This window comes from Phocoena sinus, chromosome 2, assembly GCF_008692025.1.
Source record: "Phocoena sinus isolate mPhoSin1 chromosome 2, mPhoSin1.pri, whole genome shotgun sequence".
Taxonomy (NCBI): domain Eukaryota; kingdom Metazoa; phylum Chordata; class Mammalia; order Artiodactyla; family Phocoenidae; genus Phocoena; species Phocoena sinus.
The window spans coordinates 135,312,586-135,332,409 of record NC_045764.1 but is presented as its reverse complement, the minus strand read 5'-3'; the positions used below and the strand labels follow the sequence as shown (position 1 = coordinate 135,332,409).

Genomic DNA, 19,824 nt, shown 5'->3' with positions numbered 1-19,824 from the left:
CAACAGCCTCACAACCACTAAAAAGTCAGAACGAGTTTGGAGCCCCTCAAAAAGTCCCTTCTCAGGGTTTCTCCTTAGACCTGACTCAGACTTATCTCAGTGAGAAATCCCATCCCCAGGTCATTCTTCGAAAACAGTGCCAATTGTTCAACATCTTAGCTGCCTGAGGGGGTCATGCCAGTTGAGGCAAACAAGAGGGTAAACAATAAACCAAAAATTTGGGGAATGAGATGTCCATGGTGGAGTTCTGAAAAGCTCCAACACATTACTGGGGATCTAGAAGGTCATGTGCATGTACAGGGCTATGTGCATGCAAAAGAATGACCTAAAAAGGGCCTAATCTTTCACATCTGACTGACCATGGGCTCTGTGCGAGTAGGAAGTTAAGGTTAAGACAGACTTATAAACTGCTGGAGCACTGAAGGTACGCCCCAACATGTAGATACACACACACACACACACACACACACACAGCCCCTTGCAAAGACAGGGAGACTTATTCATTCAAAGCAGATAAGGAAATCTCCTTCCAATCATTAGCAGACTTAGCTAACCAAATAGAGACTTGCTACACATGATAAAGAATTAAAATTATAGAATTAGTCCAGGAAAATCACTTAACAAACAGCAACAACATGAACAACAACAACAACAATCAGCAATACCAACAAACGCTGGACGGGGCGGCAGTTGCTGGAAGAATCTGATTTCCAGAACTGGCACATTAAAATGTCTAATTTTCAACAAAAATGTTGTGAGACACAAAGAAACAGGAAAGTATAACTCAGACACAGGAAAAAGCATAGTCAGTAGAAACTGTCCTTGAGGAACCCCAAATATTGGACTTACTAGAAAAAGAACATAAATGAGCTACTACAATTAAAAGAAAGTATAAGAATGAAGTCTCAGGAACTCCCTGGTGGTCCACTGGTTAGGACTCCACGCTTTCACTGCCGAGGGCCTGGGTTCAACCCCTGCTCAGGGAACTAAGATCCTGCAAGCTACACGACACAGCCAAAAAGAAACCTAAAAGAATGAAGTCTCACCAAAGAATATCAATAAAGATAAAAACTATTTTTAAAAAAATAGAAATTCTGAGAGTTGAAAAATACAATAACTGAAATGTAACATTCACTAGACGGGCTAAACAGCATATTCAAATTGGCAAAAGAAAGAATCAGCAAATTTAAAGATAGATTAATTGAAATTATCCAGTTTGAGGAACAGAAGAAAAAAAGAATGAAAATATTAAAAGTCTCAGAGACCTGTGGAACATCATCAAGCATACAACATAGCCCTAGGAGAGAAAAAAAAGGTCATGTGCACTATTTAACTGTGTAAAGAAATAATGGCCAAAACCTTCCCCAATTCAATGAATATTGATCCACTCATCCAAGAAGATCAACAAAATCTAAGGAGGATAAACTCAAAGAGATCCACACTTAGCTATATCATAGTCAAATTGTCAAAAGCCTAAGACACAGGGAGAATCCTGAAAGCAGCAAGAGAAAAATTATATACAGTTTCCTCAGGAAGATTAACAGCTTACTTCTCATCAGAAATCATGAGGTCTAGAAGGCAGTGAGATGACATATTCACAGCACTAAAAGAAAAAGAGTGTCAACCAAAAATTCTACATCTGGCAAAACTACCCTTCAAGGGTAGAAATTAAGACATTCCTAGATAGACAAAACTGAGAGAATTCATCACCAGCAGACCTACTCTACAGTAAATACTAAAAAGAGTCCCTCAAAGTGAAATAAAAGGACACCACAAACTAACTCAAACCCATGTGAAGAAACAAAGAGTACTGGTAAAAGTTAACTACATAGGTAAATATAAAAGACAGTATTAAATTATTTTTGTTTATAACTCTTTTCTTCTATCAGATTTAAAAGACAACTGCATAAAGCAATAATTATCAAGCTGTATAGACAAACTTATAATGCAAGAAGACATAATTTGTATGACAATAATAGCAGAAAGAAAGGGGGAGGGAATCAATCTATATCAGAGCAAAGTTTTTGAATCCTATAGAAATTAAATTGGTATTAATCCTAACTAGATCATTTTAAATTAAGATGTTAATTGTAATTCCTAGGGCAACCACTGAGAAAAAACTCAAAAAATATAGTAAAAGAAGCAACAAGGGAATGAAAATCTTATACTAGAATATATCTATTTAATTAAAAAAAAGACATTATGGAGGAATAGTGGAATAAAAAAAGACCTAAGATATAAAAAAACATATAACAACATGACAGACATAAATCTTACTTTATCAGTAATTACATTAAACGTAATGGACAAAAATTGTAATGTCTTCTTATGAGATTATGCAAAATGTGACACGTTTAGTTTTTATTATTGTAGTTTTCATGACATTCAAAAAAAATTATAGTGGCTTAGATTTACTTGACTTTTTAAAAACTCTTTATAATGTAAAGTTTCAAACATACACAAAAGTAGAAAGAATAATATAATGACCTCTATATACCTTTATTCAACTACAAAAATGGCTAACTTACGGCTATTCTCATTTCATTTATACTTCCAACCCAGTTTTCCCCACCCTGCAATGGATTTTTTTTAATTAATTTATTTTATTTTTATTTATTTATTTTTGGCTGTGTTGGGTTTTCGTTGCTGTATGCGGCCTTTCTCTAGTTGAGGTGAGCAGGGGCTACTCTTCGTTGCGGTGGACTGGCTTCTCATTGTGGTGGCTTCTCTTGTTGCAGAGCACGGGCTCTAGGTGCTCAGGCTTCAGTAGTTGTGACTTGCAGGTTCTAGAGCACAGACTCAGTAGTTGTGGTGCACAGGCTTAGTTGCTCCACGGCATGTGGAACCTTCCCAGACCAGGGCTTGAACCCATGTCCCCTGTGTTGACAGGTGGATTCTTAACCACTGTGCCACCAGGGAGGCCCCTGCAATGGATTATTATTGAAGCAAATCCCAGATGGCATTTCATCAGAAATGAATAGTAAATAATCCACAGTTTGAGAAAATTAGATGTATTCATAATTATAGAAAAGAGGAAAGATCTATTAGCAGAAGAAAACAGTAACTAAATCTAAGACAATTTTTTAAAGCAATGTTTTAAATTCACTAAAATTTCTAAAGAAATTTTAAAAATATAAACAAAGCTCTTTTCAATGTAGCTTTTATTCCAATCTCTTGTTTTTACCTGTTTCTCCTCTCAGGATTCCATCCTATTTTTGATCTAGTTAGTAAGTTTTTGTCTGAAGATTCACTTATTCTTGTCAAAGAATCATAGTTATTCAAGATTTGTTCCAAGAGTCCTACATCTTCTACAATAGAAAAAATACAGTATCATTTTTCAAGTACTAATTCATTTCTCTTTTATATACTATCTCACATATATTTGTACTAAATTAGTTTCATGTGGTGATGACCTACTCAATTTACAATGTAGACTATACATACATTCATCAATAAAACTAAATATTTATAACTCAAGGAAACTATACCGGTAAAATTTTAGGCCTGAATTTATTTCCATCACAGAAGAAAGGAATTTGAATGAGAAGTAACATCATCACAAAGCCCAGTAAACTGTAACTATTTTTTTTTTTTTTTTTTTTTGCTGTACGCAGGCCTCTCACTGCTGTGGCCCCTCCCGCTGCGGAGCACAGGCTCCGGATGCGCAGGCTCAGCAGCCATGGCCCACGGGCCCAGCCGCTCCGCGGCATGTGGGATCCTCCCGGACTGGGGCACGAACCCGTGTCCCCTGCATCGGCAGGTGGACTCTCAACCACTGCGCCACCAGGGAAGCCCTGTAACTATTTTTATAAACAGTAAAAGGGAGATTTAACTATTTCTTCACAACAACTATTGGTTGAATCTTCCTTTTAGCCTCATCTTTTTTTTTTTTTTTTTTTTTTTTTTTTTTTTTTTATGCGTTACGCGGGCCTCTCACTGTTGTGGCCTCTCCCGTTGCGGAGGACAGGCTCCGGACGCGCAGGCTCAGCGGCCATGGCTCACGGGCCCAGCCGCTCCGCGGCATGTGGGATCCTCCCAGACCGGGGCACGAACCCGCGTCCCCTGCATCGGCAGGCGGACCCCCAACCACTGCGCCACCAGGGAAGCCCTAGCCTCATCTTTAATGAGACTACATAACAAACTTTTTTTTTTTGGTGAGGTTAGTTTATTAATTAAAGATTTTATTATCTTTTAAATTCCTTAAGATTCTTTAAATGTGTCCAAGACAAGACTGGAATGCATTTAAATGACTCCAAAAATGAAAGTTTATATTTAACATTTTTACTTACTTTTACTAGAAAGGCTATATTTTAAGTGTCTATAACAAATTATTATTTCCTGTCACTTATAAAGGTTATTAAAACTTTTTCCAATTGAACACAATAATAAATGTTAAATTTCTCTGAGTTTTAGTATTTAAATTCACACTTAAAAACAATATAAGTAAACATGATAATCAACCTTACCTTCTATAAAGCATTATTTTTTATTTATTAATAACAAATTTTTTTCATTAAAGGTTTAAGTAATAACATGTTGAAGATAGTCAGAATAATTATAAAGGTGTATCTCCAACTCCTTCTACAAAGAATCTAAAGAAGCTTGATTTGCCCAGAAAGTATCATTTAAATACAAATATTAAAAATAGAGAGCCTACTTCAGCTACTACAAGGCACATTAGAGAATTATAAATCATGAGTGTGGAAACCTGTTCCTAATTTGAGATGGGTCTAATAAAAGTAGTGGGTGCTAATTATAATTGCTTTATTACCTGTATGACGTGACATCTCCATATTTTCTTTTTTATCCGTAGGATTTTCCCTCTTTGATATTTTATCATCCTTTGAAACAGGTACAGGAGCAAATCTGCGAGGTGCTGGTGTCTCCAAAGGAGATTTCTGTTTATCAAAATTGGTATCTTCAACCTCTATTGAAGGTGCTTCAATAGAAAATAAAGAAAATAATAAATTTAACTTACTTTTTAAAAAACATTTAAATTGTAATATTACTCTTCCCCATATTTTAAAAATAAAACAAAAATTATATAGGATACTCAAATTATTAACAAATATATAGAAATAAGTTCATCCTCACTAGAATCAGAAGAATACAAACTATAAACACTTTATACTTATACCTAATAAATAAGAAAAAATATGACAATATTCAGTGCTATTCAAGTTGTGGTGAAAAATAGCATAGCCAGATACTGCTCATGGCAATGAAAACTGGTAAGACCATCTGGTGCTAAGTATAGCAAGTCTTAAAATTTTTATATACTTTGTTCTAGAGAGATCCCACTTTAAAGTACAAGATACATTAGACAACAATAAACGGTGAGCGTGGAAACCTGACTTCCAGCTGTAGCCCTGATACTTTCACTCTCAAGCCAGGTGACCTTGAGCAGGCAGTCATAACCTTTCTGGGCTTCATCTTCCTCCCTTTACAACTTTAAAACTGACTCACATCACTTCACAAAAGTTTTGTAAGACCCACTCACTTGGGGGAAACGTAAAGCACCTTGCAAGTATAAGGAACCTTTAACAGGTCTGTGATCCAACAATGTTCTAACAAATCAAATGTCGGGAATATTGTACTACATGGATCTGTATATCATTAAAGGGATAGGCCCTTGATTTTCATTAGTTCATTATTCAAATATCAATAATTTGGAGATACATTTATTGATATAGTTTAAATTCCAAAGGATTAACACAAATAAGCTATGTATTCCTTTGTTTTTATAAAGAGATTTTTAAAATTCCACTAAAAGAGACTTGCATTACTAACTCTTTGAAAATATTTAGAAATAGTTTCTAATTGTACTCAGATGGTTTCTCCCCTGACAGAATCAAGAAAACAGTAAATATCCAGTTTGTCAGAAAGTTGGTGAATTGATGACAAGCATTTTTGGCGCTAGATAAGTAAAATTTTTCTAAATCTATATAGAAGTGCTTCTGACAATTTATGAAAGTTATTAATTAAAACCATTAAGTAGAACATGATCCATAACTTGACTGAACAAGTTTCAAAATAATCTAAAACTTACCTGACCTAAAAAAAAAAAAACCTAATTTTATAAAACAAAGAGTCTCTCACAACCTTGTAAGTAAGTTTTCAGCTTATATACTGCAAAGAACATTCATAGCTGGCATTTTTTATTCATAGAAAACTACATATTTTTACCTTGTTTGGAAGCAAAGGTGTTATGTGAAGATAGATTACTGCTACCAAAATTCAAATGGTCTGGTTTTACAGAATACTTTTCCACTGCTCTAGAAGGGGGCACAGTAACAGGCTGAAAACTACTAGTCTTGAGTGCAGCACTAATGAAGTGAGTCTAGAAAACATAAAATTACTTTGTTAATTTCAAATATCATTTGAAAGAGTTAGATGACAAAATACCTTGAATTTATTAGAAGACTTGAAAACAATCTATTAGATTTAATAAACAATGAAAATACATACATTACATGCAACTATCTACTGCAACAGCAATGCCACTGGAAGCATATAATAGCACTTGGGTTAAGTCTGGCTCTGCCGTGTGGCCCTGATCATTTAATTTATTCTAAACCTCAGTTTCTTCCTTTTCACCTCAGAGATGGCTCAAGAGACACTGAAGCAGGGTAGAAGAGGACCAGGAAAAAGGGACCCTAGCCCTAGACCTCTACTTAAACCAGAGAATTTAAAACCAAAACATCTTATCTTTTATATCGTGGATGGTAAGATTTTATTTTAATTAAAGGTTTAATAACCATTGACAGAAAGCACTCAAATAAAATAGTAGCCACGCATAGTAGCAGCAGTAATTTATGCAGTTACGTATAAATGGAAACTATAGTGACAACACAGTTTTAACACTATTAAAACATCTGAAATGTGTAAGTATCTTAACTAATAAAACTGATTTTAAAAGAGTTTTATGCTAGGCAAAGAAAAACCAAAAAGATTTATAGTTTTACAGAATTCTTAAAAGTGTGTTGAGATCACTCTTCAAAAAGAATTTCATTTCATTAAGCCTTAACTGAACTACTAAAATACTCAAAGTTCAATTTTCTCTGTAGTTATAGGCTTTATAAATAAGATGTCTGAATTAGCAAAGATTCCATTCTTCCAAAATCAGAAAGTTAATAAATTATGCGTTTATTTATGGAAGGATAAATGAATGGCAGGCACCTAGAACTACCTTAAAAAAACTCAGTGTACTTTTCAAATGTGTCATCTCATTCTATCCTGAACCAAAAATATTTTCTAGGTAAAGAAATCAAGGTTCAGAGAAGCAAAGTTACCTGTAGACTGGGGACCAGCACTCTGATAGGCCCACCCCTAGCCTCTCCAGATGACATGCTGCACACTCAATTTTAGTAATGTATGGAGTACTTACTAAAACTTTATTTTATATGCCCATAATCATTCCAATAAAAATAATACCTTAATCCCATGAAAATTTCAAGACAAGCTCTATTAGGAAGTCTTGAAAATAATAGGACATTAGTGTTCACTCTGTGATCTTATATTGAGCTATGATAAGCTTATTTTTATATATTCTTCTGAATGTTATATTTTAATTTTATTTTTAAAAGTTTTTAAACTGCATACTAAGTAGGGAAAAAAAGTAAATTAAAACCAATGCAGGGCTTCCTTGGTGGCATAGTGGTTAAGAATCCGCCTGCAAATGCAGGGGACATGGGTTTGAGCCCTGGTCTGGGAAGATCCCACATGCCATGGAGCAACTAAGCCCATGCGCCACAACTACTGAGTCTGAGCTCTAGAGCCCGCGTGCCACAACTACTGAGCCCACGTGCCACAACTACTGAAGCCCGCGTGCCTAGAGCCTGTGCTCCGCAACAAGAGAAGCCACTGCAATGAGAAGCCTGTGTACCGCAACGGAGAGTAGCCCCAGCTCGCCTCAACTAGAGAAAGCCCGCGCCCAGCAACGAAAACCCAACACAGCCAAAATTAAATAAATAAAATAAATAAATTTATTTTAAAAAAAACCAATGCATTTACGATGCTGGTCATTCACTCATTCAAAAAGAAAGTATACTGAGTACCTGAGTGCTGGGTAGTATCCCAGGACTTAGAAATTCCAAAATAAATAAGAAACTATACTATCAGCTCTCTGTGAGGATAATTCTTCTTTTTATAATAGCCCAGTGCCTCATATTCAAAAGGCATAAGAATGTTCATTCTTTTTAATTAAGTAAATGTAGAAGCAAATAAGTATACTAGGTGGTTCTCATCCAAGGGTGTACAACAGAATCATTAGAGAGCTTTCAAGGATCCCCAGACCCCATCTGAGACCTGCTGTCTCAGACCTTCTGAGAGGTACAAGCACGTGTATATTTATAAAGCTCTCCAAGTGAGTCTGATGCACATTCCCAGGCTAAGAGACACTGATGTAAACAAAAAACTGCAACGCAATAAATGCCCTTTAAAAACGCCGTCAACGGAAATACCACAAAAGAAGGAAAAGCCAACTACAAGGAGAGGTCTCACAGAGCTAGAACTAGAACATGCAGAGTTACCCCATAGAGGAAAAGAATTCTGAACAAAAGCAAGTCATTATTTAAGAACTGAAACTGTTACAATCTCCTGAGCTATTGCAATAATCAATGAATATTAGCTTAGAGATCCACGTGATAAAAGGTCATGGAATGTGTAATCCCTTTATTACCTGAATATCTATTTGTTGTTGCTGCAGTTTTTCAAGATGCCTAATGTACTGCTCCATAAACACATTCATTTGCTTTCCATGATCACGGCAGTGTAGTTTCTCATGTTTATTCTGAATGGTTGTCTGCTGCTCTGTAACGCGTTGCAGCTGTTTATCAGTCTCCTGTAACTTATTGAGTAATTCTGTAACAGTATTGACCTTTGATTCCAACTCACTCTGCACCTAAAACAGTAAAAATATCCAAAGATATCAAAAATATGCTCAATTACTAGAAAGATTATATAAAGTGATTGGTATTGAGAAATTATCAAACCAGAGCTTTTGCCCTCTAAATTTCTGATGATTTTATGCCTTTATTTTTAGAATCACAGAAATAAAAGGCAGAAGATAGTTATCCTTAAGTAGATCTTTTCTCTCATAAAAAATAACAAATTTGTCACATTTTTTATTTAAGTGGAAATTAAATAGTGGAAATTAAAAATACTTAAATGGAAATTAAAAAGAAGGAAATAGCAAAACAAAGTAGCTTTCGATACTTCACTAATCTGAGGCTGAGTTAGGTCAGCAGTCTTGGCTCTCCCCCTATTGGCTCTAAGACCTTATTGCTGACTCTGACCTGTTTCTCATTTTTCCCATTTACAAACTGAGGGGTTTGGCATAGATGGTCTGTACGGTCCCTTCTAGCTCTAAAATAAGGATGACCAAACATCCCAGGTACCCAGAACTGAGGGGTTCCCAAGATGAGATTTTTCAGTGCTAGAACTAAGAAAGTCCAGGATTTTCTAGAACTAACACAGGGATGAAAGGTAAATCTCACAACTTCTGAGAAATAATTCACAACTACAGACAGCAATATCCCTAGCCAATGGCTGGACACAACAATTACAGAATCAGTTTCTAATAGACATTTTTACATTTTACAAAGTAGTAATGACTATCTGGGAAGAAACAGATATACTTTTATCAGTGGAGCTGCTGTTGCAATGGCGGCAGCAGTTGCTGCGGCCACAGTTGCAGCTGAATCAATTCCACTGGGTGAAGTTCTATTCTCCTGAATAATAGGGTCCTTTTCTGCGCTGGCATCTTCTAAAAGCTGTACCTTTACCTCCTTAAAGACAGGCATGCTTTGAGCTCTGTAAATAAAAAAGGAATAAAATCTATTCAGTAACCTCTACTGAACCATTAGAAGAAATACCTACAAGTGGTAATCTGCTGCAGGTGAGTTTTCTTGATTTTTTAAGTTAAATCCCTATTTTTCACTATCAGCATCTTATCAGTCATTTGGTTAATGAAATCTATTAAGGCTCAGGTCACTACACACTAAAGAAATAAAAAGGTAATTCCTTGAAGGCACTGATATTTCAGAAAATATGACTTATGCATGTGGAAAAGACATGGGCACAATTACAATGATTTATAGTCAAGAAGTACAAATTTAAAACATGCAGAAAAGGCTCTAAGAATTTAGGTATCAAGTTTTACTCCCAAAGTAAGACAACCCAAGAGGGATCGTTAAAACTGCTGAAAATAATTTTTTAAATTCTAACTCATTCAGATTTAATAAATGTCACCTAGTTTATTAAAATGGGCACAAAATACACTACTAAGCAGTCTGGATTAAAAATGAGTCCAGAAAATAGATACATATTCACAGTAAGGCATTTAACTAAACACCTAAAAAAAAAAAAAAAAAAAAAGACTGGTGAATTTTGTGCTGTGTTTGGCCTAAAAGAAATCAATGAAAGAAAACACTGACAAAACTGAAGACTCCCTAAGGTAAGTCTAAGTAAAATCAACAGGAATGAGCTCCATCTCCAGCTGCTGAATTTCCACCCTTTGATTTTTCTTTTTATTTTTTTGCGGTACGCAGGCCTCTCACTGTTGCGCCCTCTCCAGTTGTGGAGCACAGGCTCCAGACGCGCAGGCTCAGCGGCCATGGCTCACGGGCCCAGCCGCTCCGCAGCATGTGGGATCTTCACGGACCGGGGCACGAACCCGTGTCCCCCACATTGGCAGGCAGACCCCCAACCACTGCGCCACCAGGGAAGAGCCCCATCCTTTGATTTTTGAAGAAGGCCACAGAGCTCTTAAACTTACTCCTCACTGATGTTGCCTCATTTCTATTAAGAGCATCATTTTTCTCTCATTCTCAAAATTTTGAAGTTAACTTCTCTATCCTCGTTTACCTTCTCATGCCCAACTGAGTCATCAGGTTTTGTCAATTATTTCATCACAATTGCAGGACTAGTGTCATGGAATTATGGAGGTAGGGGGAACCCAGTAGCCCATCTTTCCTAATTTTCACATCAAGAAACTGAGGTCCATAGAGGTAACGGGATTTACTTGATCACGTCACAGAACTAGTAAGCAGCTGAGTTAGGACCAGTTCCCAGAGATCGTCCCATAACACCAAGCTTTCTCTCTCAAACAGCACTTCTCCCTTCAGACTTCTGCTCTAGTACAAACCATCATCTCTGGCCAACTTTTTCATTCTTCCCATTTCTAATTGCTTAAAAACTTTCCACACACATTTTCCCACCATTCAAAAATCTAAAATCATTCCTTATAGGCAACTGAATAGGCTACTTTCCTGTTTGGCCTTCCACACACTCCATTCTCTGGCCCTGCCCTATACATACTGCACTTTTCCTCCCAAAACCACCTCTTCCTGAGTCACACTGCTCTCACTGACTACGCCATGCCACTCCCACAGCTGACTCCATGCTTTTTCTCACTCTCTCAACCTTCTTCACCTAACTTACTCTATCCTTCTAAAGATACAACAAAAGCCTTACCTTTTTCAATAAGCCTGCTCTCATAACATTTCCTCTTGATCTTTCCATTCATTAATTACTTTTGCATTTACTTCCTATACCACACAACTGAGGCTTGACAGTCAGCCATCCTATGGTTTAAATGTCTGTACAGAACAGTTTAACAATGTATTGAATGTTTCCTCTCACAGCTCTTATCATGCATTCCTCCATATATCTACCTATTCTCTCCCCAGCCAAGCTCTAAGCAACCTGGGGTGGGGGGCCGGGGACTTCTTTTATACCAAACAGCAACTAAGAAAGAGCACATAGTAGGTGCTCAATATATATTTAGCTGACTGAGTGGTGTACTAAGAAAATGTAATTCAGATAATCTGTATCTTTTAGAATTTCTGTCTGAAGTCTGAATGTGATTTACCCTTTAAGATCTTTCATTCTACTTTAATACATTAAATTGACCAACAAGAAAAATAATATTATAAGGCTAGACATCAACTTCTTTATAGGCTTTAAAATTTTATTTTTTCCAATTATCAAATTAATAAATGCTCAATGCAGCAAATGAGCTTCTAAGTGTAAAGAACTAGAAAAAATGCACCTAACTCTCCCATTCAGAAGAAACTGTTTCCTTCTAGTCTTTTTCTAGAACTTTCTTTATTCCTAAATCCTCTGAATCTGGCATCTATCCCAATGCTACACTGAAACTGCTCTTACCAAGGCCATTAATACCTCGCCTTGCTCAATTCAATGGACACTTTTCAGTCCTTATCTTTCTTTACCTCTGAGCAGCTATCAAACTTAGAACCTCATTTCCCTTGGTTTTGTTAAGACCATACTCTCTTACACCTCTGGATAAACTTTCTGAGTAACAATTTAGAAGCCACATTGCTTTCTTTGCACACCTCTTAAAGGTTTGGTTTTCTCAGAGCCCTACCCTATGCCATCTCTTTTCACTCTCACACTCCCGCCGAGTCACTTCAATCACTTCCAGAGCTTAGACTACTATCTACATACAGATGACTTATGGATTTCTAGCTTAGACCCCTTTTGTAAATTTGACCTTTATATTCAATTTCCTATCAGACATTTTTCACCTGGATGTCTCATAGGTACCTCAAACCCCTGCTTACGTCTAAAATGAAATTTATTCCCCCAAGGCTTCCATTTCTTAATGAATACTACCACTGACTATGCATTTATACAAGCTAAAAATCTAGGATCCATCCTTAGCTCCTTCCTCACTCTCACATCTAAGCAGCAATTCCTGTCAATTCTATCTCCAGATCATCTTCCAAACCTGTGTACTCCTCTACAGCCCAGCATGATTCCCACCCTCACATTCCACCACTCCCCAATGTACTCAGGACCAATCTAATTCATCTCTTTAGAAGATTCCTGAAAAATTCATAGTCAACTGGTTTCCTGGACTCCAGTCCAGTCCTCTTCCAATCCATTTTTTCATAACTACCTGAGTGAGCCTTTTAAGAAAAATACATCATACTTTAAAACTTTTAAATGATTTGCTGTTTCTCTTTAAGTCCAAACTTCTTTAAAGTAGTTTATAACCTCACCCCTTGCTTACCTCTCCAGCCACATGTAAGGACATTCTACCCTTGTTCTAGACACTCTGGACAGACTCTTCATTCCTCAAAGGCTCCAGCTGATTACCTTTTATCACAGCTTTACAGCATATTATAGTAGCAAATAGGGCAGATTTACCATCATTCCATTTCTGTTTCTCCAAAATTAGCTATTCTCAACTGTGTGCATTCTACATGTATGTATTCTTAACAGTATGTGTATATATTCTCAATTTGTGTGTCCTTCCAAGTAAATTTTAGAATCACTTTGCCAAATTCCATCCACCATTCTCAAAAAAAAAAAAATTCAAGTGACACTGACTACAGCAAACTCTCTCTTAACCCAGTATGAGAGTCATTTTATACTTCTGACTCAATTATTATTCTCTACATTGCAATGACCTTCTCAGAGGCCCTTTCTAGTTTTTTTGTTTTTTGCTTTTTAAAAAAAATTCTGTTCATCCATCCTGAAATGGGGAGAGATCTACTGTGAACAGATAAGAGGAGTAGTGTTCAGTTACCTCTCACTGTCCACTTGTATATAAACAACTTATCCCTCTCAGATCTGAGAGTTCTGACTTGAAGGCAAGTTGATAATGTCTCCATTACAGTTGCAAGCAGCCACTTCCACCTGGGGTCAGCTGGATGGAAATGGTAATCACTTTCTCTCCAAATGAGTCATATGTAGTCTGCAATTTTTAGTTCAAGTATAGAATTTGGGAGACTGCACTACTCCCTCATGCCCTTACTTTTGCCTTTTCTTACGTATTTACAAATCCCAGAATGCAATTTACCATCCAAATTCTCCTCCTAACCACCATATCACATATTGGGAACTGGAGGCTGATCAAATGTAAAAAGGAAAAGCACCATTAAGCAAAACAACCAGTTGTGAAACTCTGGCTGGCTCAGATCACACCCTTGTAGTTTGGAGGTAATATTTATTTCATTAGTGTTTCCCAGAGTATAATATGTATACCATGGATAACTATAGGTGAAAAAGAATAAACTTTATTTTAATAGTTATATACTTATTTTCATTGTATTATTAGAAATACCAACTTTCCACTTATAGAAGTAATCTAAAATTTCCTTTTTGAATAAAATGAGAGTTCAAAAGTAAGTAAACATTTTTCCTATTTTCTAAGGGGCGTCCCAGGCTGCTCTGGTTTAGGAGTAGAATGCATTTAGCCTAAGAATATGTATCTCATTCCACTGCCACTAATGATAAAAAAAAAAAATTCCTCCAGTGTTATATTCTTTCATGTTTAGCATGGTGCTGTTGTCAGAGTTGGTTCTGTATTTCACTGGCATTAAAGATAAAGTTGGGAGGAAGCATTTGAATAGAGTAGTAGCCACATTCCCCTTCACTCCATCCAGACGCTAAGCTTGTCCCTTTCTCAAATCTTAACCAGAAAAAGTCTAAATGTCCTTTGATAGTAAGTAGTAAGTATTATATATTTGGAACTACTTGACTACTGCTATAAGCAGTATAGTGAGGTGACTAAGAGAGGACTCTAAAGACAGACTACCGGGGTTTGAATCCCAGCCCAGTGAATACTTGCTAAATGACTTTGGGAAAATCAATCCTTCTCTGCCTCAGTTTCCTTATCTATAAAATGGGGACTCTGTAAAATTGGGATAGTAATGGAATCTATTTCATTGGATTTTGAGAGAATTCAATGAGTTAATGCACATAAAATGCTTAGGACAATACATCTTCAATAATAATAATAATAATTGTTAACAGCCACTGAGTATTTTACACATGCCCAGCACCATGAAAAATGCTTTATATATATTATCACATATATATATTTCACACTTTAAAAAAAAATACTTTTTCCTAGGTGCAAAGTATAAATAAAGCTGATTTTAGAGAACCATATAGAAACACAAGAAATGGCCCACCTATTTTCTGTAAATGAAACTTACTTTTGTTTTAAAACTGCTCTTAGAGCATCTTTCTGTCCCATAGTGTACTGAGAAATAAAGATGTCATTTGCTGCAAAATCAAAACACAAAAATATACTTTAGATTCCTGAAAATTTATTAAATTTTGATAAGCTACTCAAAAAACTTTTTTAACTAAAAAAAATGTTTGGGGATTCAGCAATATGATCTTTCAATTTAAAAAGGTAAGGAACAAATTAAATGACTGAGTAATAATAGTTATAACCCTAGACTGTAGAAAAAAATTGTGTAAAAACACCTGGGGCCAAATTAGAGACATTTGTTCAAACTCTAACAATAAAACTGCTTAGATGAAAATAAAACCAACTACTTTTTAACTGTCATTAAATAAATTTTTTCAATGCATATTTTAATCTATTATCTTACCAAAGACTAAACAAAACTTGAATTCAGCATGTATAAACAGGTATCAAATACCAAACCTATGCAATACGTTGGCAATAATAAAAGTACCCTTACCATTACAAACCTTTTTCTGGACTTTAGAGATTCCATTAGTAGCTTAATTAGGAAGGAAAAACTAATTAAAAATGAAAATAGTAAGAAAAAACTATAAGGCTGTTTAGTGAATATCTAAAAAGAAAAATCAATGAATGTCTAAAAATCTAAAATTCTATCCTTACCAAGGAAATTCTTACATGTTACAACATAAATGAACCATGAAGACATACTAAGTGAAATAAGTCAGTCACCAAAGGACAAAACTGTATGATTCCATATATATGAGGTATAGTGGAATTTATAGAGACAGAAAGTAGAATGGTGGGAGGGGGAATAGAGTTAGTATTCGATGAGTACAGAGTTTCAGTTGGGGAAGATGAAAAGTTCTGGAGATGGACGGTGGTGATGGCTGCACAATATGAATATACCTAATGCTACAGAACTGTACACTTAAAAATGGTAAAAATGGTAAATTTTATGTTATGTATGTTTTACCAAAAAAAATCAAATATATCCTTTTACCTTTTTGTCTGTTGTTCTCTTCTGTTTTATCCAAAGGCAACACTTGCACTGCAACATCTTTAGAAAAATCCTTTAAGATATGAAAGGAAGAAATGAAAGGCTAAATAAACTTTGTGATTTATTATTTATCAATTACCACCTACTAGCCATGTGACTACTGTGCCTTGGGAGGGCAGGACTGTGTGTTTTTTATGCTTAATTCCCAGCACCACCATAATGCTTAGGTACCTTGAAGCTACTCAAAGATTTGTTGAATGAGTAATGAGCTGTCATCAAGTGAACGAATGGGTAAGTGAACAAGCAAGCAACTGTGACCTTGAAGTTCAGATTCAAATCCTGACTTGGTACTCTCAGCAGAGCAACTTATGTAACATCTCAGTGGCTATAGTTAAATGTGAAAATGTGATTCACTGTGAGTCAAATGAAGTTCGTAAGGATGGTCAACGCATGGCACAATATCACAAATTAATCACAGTATTCTTTGTCACTAAGTTATAATGTGGTCTCAGAAGACTTCACTATATAAGTGACACCTACTGGCAAATAGCTTTCTGCTCACATGTGTAACCCTAGACTTCGTTTCTAAGATTCTATTCAGTGCTAAGACACCATGACTTTTTAAGTACTAGGTTCAGTCAACATTGCTTCATCTTCCTTACACACACATTTTTTTCCCTGCTAAATCATTAAAGGGAAAAGAGAAAATCATAAAAGAAAACTGATCCAAGCTATCTGCTGATAACAGGTGTTAACTTCCTAAAAATAGCCAATGAGGCTAACAATACAGTAGAATGTATCTGGGAAATTAATGTAAAGAACTCCCACAAATCCCTTAGAAAAAGCACAGCACATAAATATGTAATTCACAAAAGAGTAAATACAGGTGGCAATATAAATGAAAAAAATTTCCCCTCCACTAATAATAAAAGAAATAGAAAATAAAACAATGAGATGCCTTTTTCACCTATCAAAATGGCAGGGGTTTTTTTGGTTTAATTTTAATGCTTCGTATAAATAAAGACGGGGGGAAATAACTCCACTAACTCTTACTCATGACCTTGCTGGAGAATATATATTGATATAGTATTTCTGGAGGCAATTTAGAAACATTGCAAAAAAACATGCATAATCTTTTATCTAATAATTTTACACCTAGAAATTAATACAAGGAAATGAGTTAGGATATATACCAGACTGTTCATCACCTGGTTGTTTATATTATAAAAAACAAGGGGGAAAAAACCTTAATGTCAAATGACAGGAATATGAACAAATAAACTTTGGTACATACATACACTTAAATTCTGTGAACCCATTATTAAAAGTTCCTAGGAAAGGGCTTCCCTGGTGGCTCAGTGGTTGAGAGTCCGCCTGCTGATGCAGGGGACACAGGTTCGTGCCCCGGTCCGGGAAGATCCCACATGCCGCGGAGCGGCTGGGCCTGTGAGCCATGGCCGCTGAGCCTGCGCGTCCGGAGCCTGTGCTCCACGGCAGAAGAGGCCGCGGCGGTGAGAGGCCCGCGTACCGCAAAAAAAAAAAGAAAAAAAAAAAGAAAAAAGAGTACACAAAAGGCTTCAGCATAGTTTGAATGATATGTAATTCACACCTCACTTTTTTTTATTATGTTGTTACGGCTGCTTTACCTTTACCTTACAGTTTGTAAAAACATTTCTTTGGTAAATGAAATTTAAATAAAAACAAGGTCTGTTGCTAGTCCAACAAAATTTTAAAAACCATTATTTGCCAATACTTAAAATTTTAACATGAGCATAATTAAGAATTCTTTTGCTTACACTTTCTGACACAGTGGGATTTTCTAATGGAGGCTGTTGATAATTTCTGGCAGAAGTTAAGTCTGATGAACCTAACAAAATTAAGGAATCAATTTTAGTGATTTTTAAATCAGAATGTTACCTTTTGAAACTGTACAAACATAATTCAAGAACTATAAACTCCATATTAATGCAATTAATTAAATTGGAAGCCACTCTTCATGCAAAAATCTTAAAATGTACTTAAATATATCCTGATGAAGGTTTTTACATCTGATATTTTGGAAAATAAGGGCTCAGAACTGACAATCTAATGAGATAAGTATAAAATGTTATAAAATATATCATTACACTATTGGATTTGGACAAACTATGGGTACAATCATTTGTCAGGAATAAAACATGTGCATGATATAAAAGCCTGATTTAACAGCAGGCCTATGTTATGCTGTACCCCTCAAAAGCAGCACTATAAAAGCTGCTTTATTTATTCTTTTGTTTTTTGCGCTTATATTCATTAATTTAATTACCAGTGAAGTGGGTAAAACGTATGCTATCTTCACTTTCAGGGAGCTCCAGACAAGTGAATTGGGACATGGAAGCCATCAAAATGCAGAAATTGTGCTTTTCTACTATCCAAACAGAAGGTAAAAAGCCAGCACTACTGATGAAAAGTAAGCACATCACACTAGTTGAGTGTGTCCATCTCAGTTGTGGACAAGAACAGTGTGCCAAAAACACGCAAAGAAAAAACAAAATACAAAATGCTTTATTCATTCTATCTATTCAGTATTATTCGATGTAGACTGTGGGTGCCTGGCCATTTTCCCAGGAAAAGGGGTCACTTTTCAAACGCCTGTACAAACTAGACATATATTTAGGAATTTAATCATCAAAAGTCCTCTAAATTTTGAAACACAAAAAACGAAATGAAAATAAAGACTAAAGATTTACAGAAGTGAAAACTGGTTGAAACTATTCGGAATCACATACCACATAACGTTCCATTCAAGCTCTTCCCAGTTCTAACAGGAAGACGTTTATTTGCAGACAACGCTGGAGGAACACGGGACAACTCATCTTTCAGCAAAGGCAAATTATCTCCCTGATTTGGAGAAATTACCTCACGAAGTCTCCTCGCTGGTATTTTAACCTTTTTTTTCTTTTCCAGGCTAAACTCAGAGCCTTTCATATTACTGGTAACAAAACTAGTCCCACAATTATGAACAGAATTTTCTTCTGGGTCCATAAAACTTCAGAACAAAATTTTCACCGCTTTGAGGATTTCGGGGGGGCAGGGGTAAGGGAGAAGAAATAAAGTGGGAGTATGATAAAGAAAACGTGAATTTCAAGTGATTTTGAAACATGCAGTCATCAACTTTTAAATAAAACGTCAGACTATGCACAAAGCTAGAAATTTCAATTTGGTATTTAATCCAGGATTAGAGACGACTAGAACATATTTACCCATTAATCCCACTCAGTCTATTAATGCACCATGCCAATGAATCTGAAAGTGAGGATGACAAGAGAATGACCGCATTAGCAATAATAATAACAGAGCACTCCCCAACCGTAGAGATGGCAGTGCAAAACCAACCAGATGTGGAGGCGGAGTTAAAATTTGAGAAGAGGGAGTCAAGCAGGTAAAACCGAAATGCTATTTTTTTCAAAATCACCCACATAAGAAGCTTAATAGCTTTCTTCAGCCAAAGAGTCTTACACACCCCTCCAGAAGCAACCATCAGACACCTAAATTCACCCCTCTGCGTCTTCCGAACCCTCGGCAACAGCGGAGTCACGGGTCTAAGCTGACAACAGCTTCAGTTAGCCGCGGGTCAACACCTACTTCCCTTTAAACCCGCCCTTCAGACACAACACGCATGCGCGCCATGAAATCGTCCAACCAAAAAGCTAAACGCTCTCCGGTGCTCTTCCATCCCTCTCCGGGTGGAAACAAACTCCCAACATAAAAGGCTTAAAACGGGTGTGAATTTTTTGTTTTATTAAAGGCAGTACATTGCCCCACAAGACTTACAACATTGAATAACACTCGGGAGTTTCATCCAAGACCTGAAGAG

At 36.1% G+C, this 19,824-nt stretch overlaps 1 protein-coding gene across 9 annotated transcripts in view; it reads right to left on the bottom strand.

Annotated features, from left to right (window-relative positions):
* Nucleotides 1–19,824, bottom strand: part of KIAA0586 (KIAA0586 ortholog) — a 125,775-nt gene that overhangs the window by 87,727 nt on the left and 18,224 nt on the right. For 4 of the 9 annotated variants that reach the window (XM_032622264.1, XM_032622265.1, XM_032622267.1 and 1 more), the window contains exons 1-9: nt 18,737–19,672; nt 17,765–17,835; nt 15,972–16,041; nt 14,970–15,039; nt 9,639–9,813; nt 8,681–8,902; nt 6,187–6,340; nt 4,772–4,939; nt 3,185–3,308 (exon numbers count right to left, since the gene is read on the bottom strand). In XM_032622264.1, coding sequence (XP_032478155.1) covers nt 3,185–3,308; nt 4,772–4,939; nt 6,187–6,340; nt 8,681–8,902; nt 9,639–9,813; nt 14,970–15,039; nt 15,972–16,041; nt 17,765–17,835; nt 18,737–18,992 — 1,310 coding nt within the window. In that variant the 5' untranslated portion in view covers nt 18,993–19,672. Of the gene's footprint in view, nt 1–3,184; nt 3,309–4,771; nt 4,940–6,186; nt 6,341–8,680; nt 8,903–9,638; nt 9,814–14,969; nt 15,040–15,971; nt 16,042–17,764; nt 17,836–18,736; nt 19,674–19,824 lie in introns of those variants that run through there. The other 5 variants (XM_032622263.1, XM_032622266.1, XM_032622262.1 and 2 more) reach the window with 5 other exon arrangements.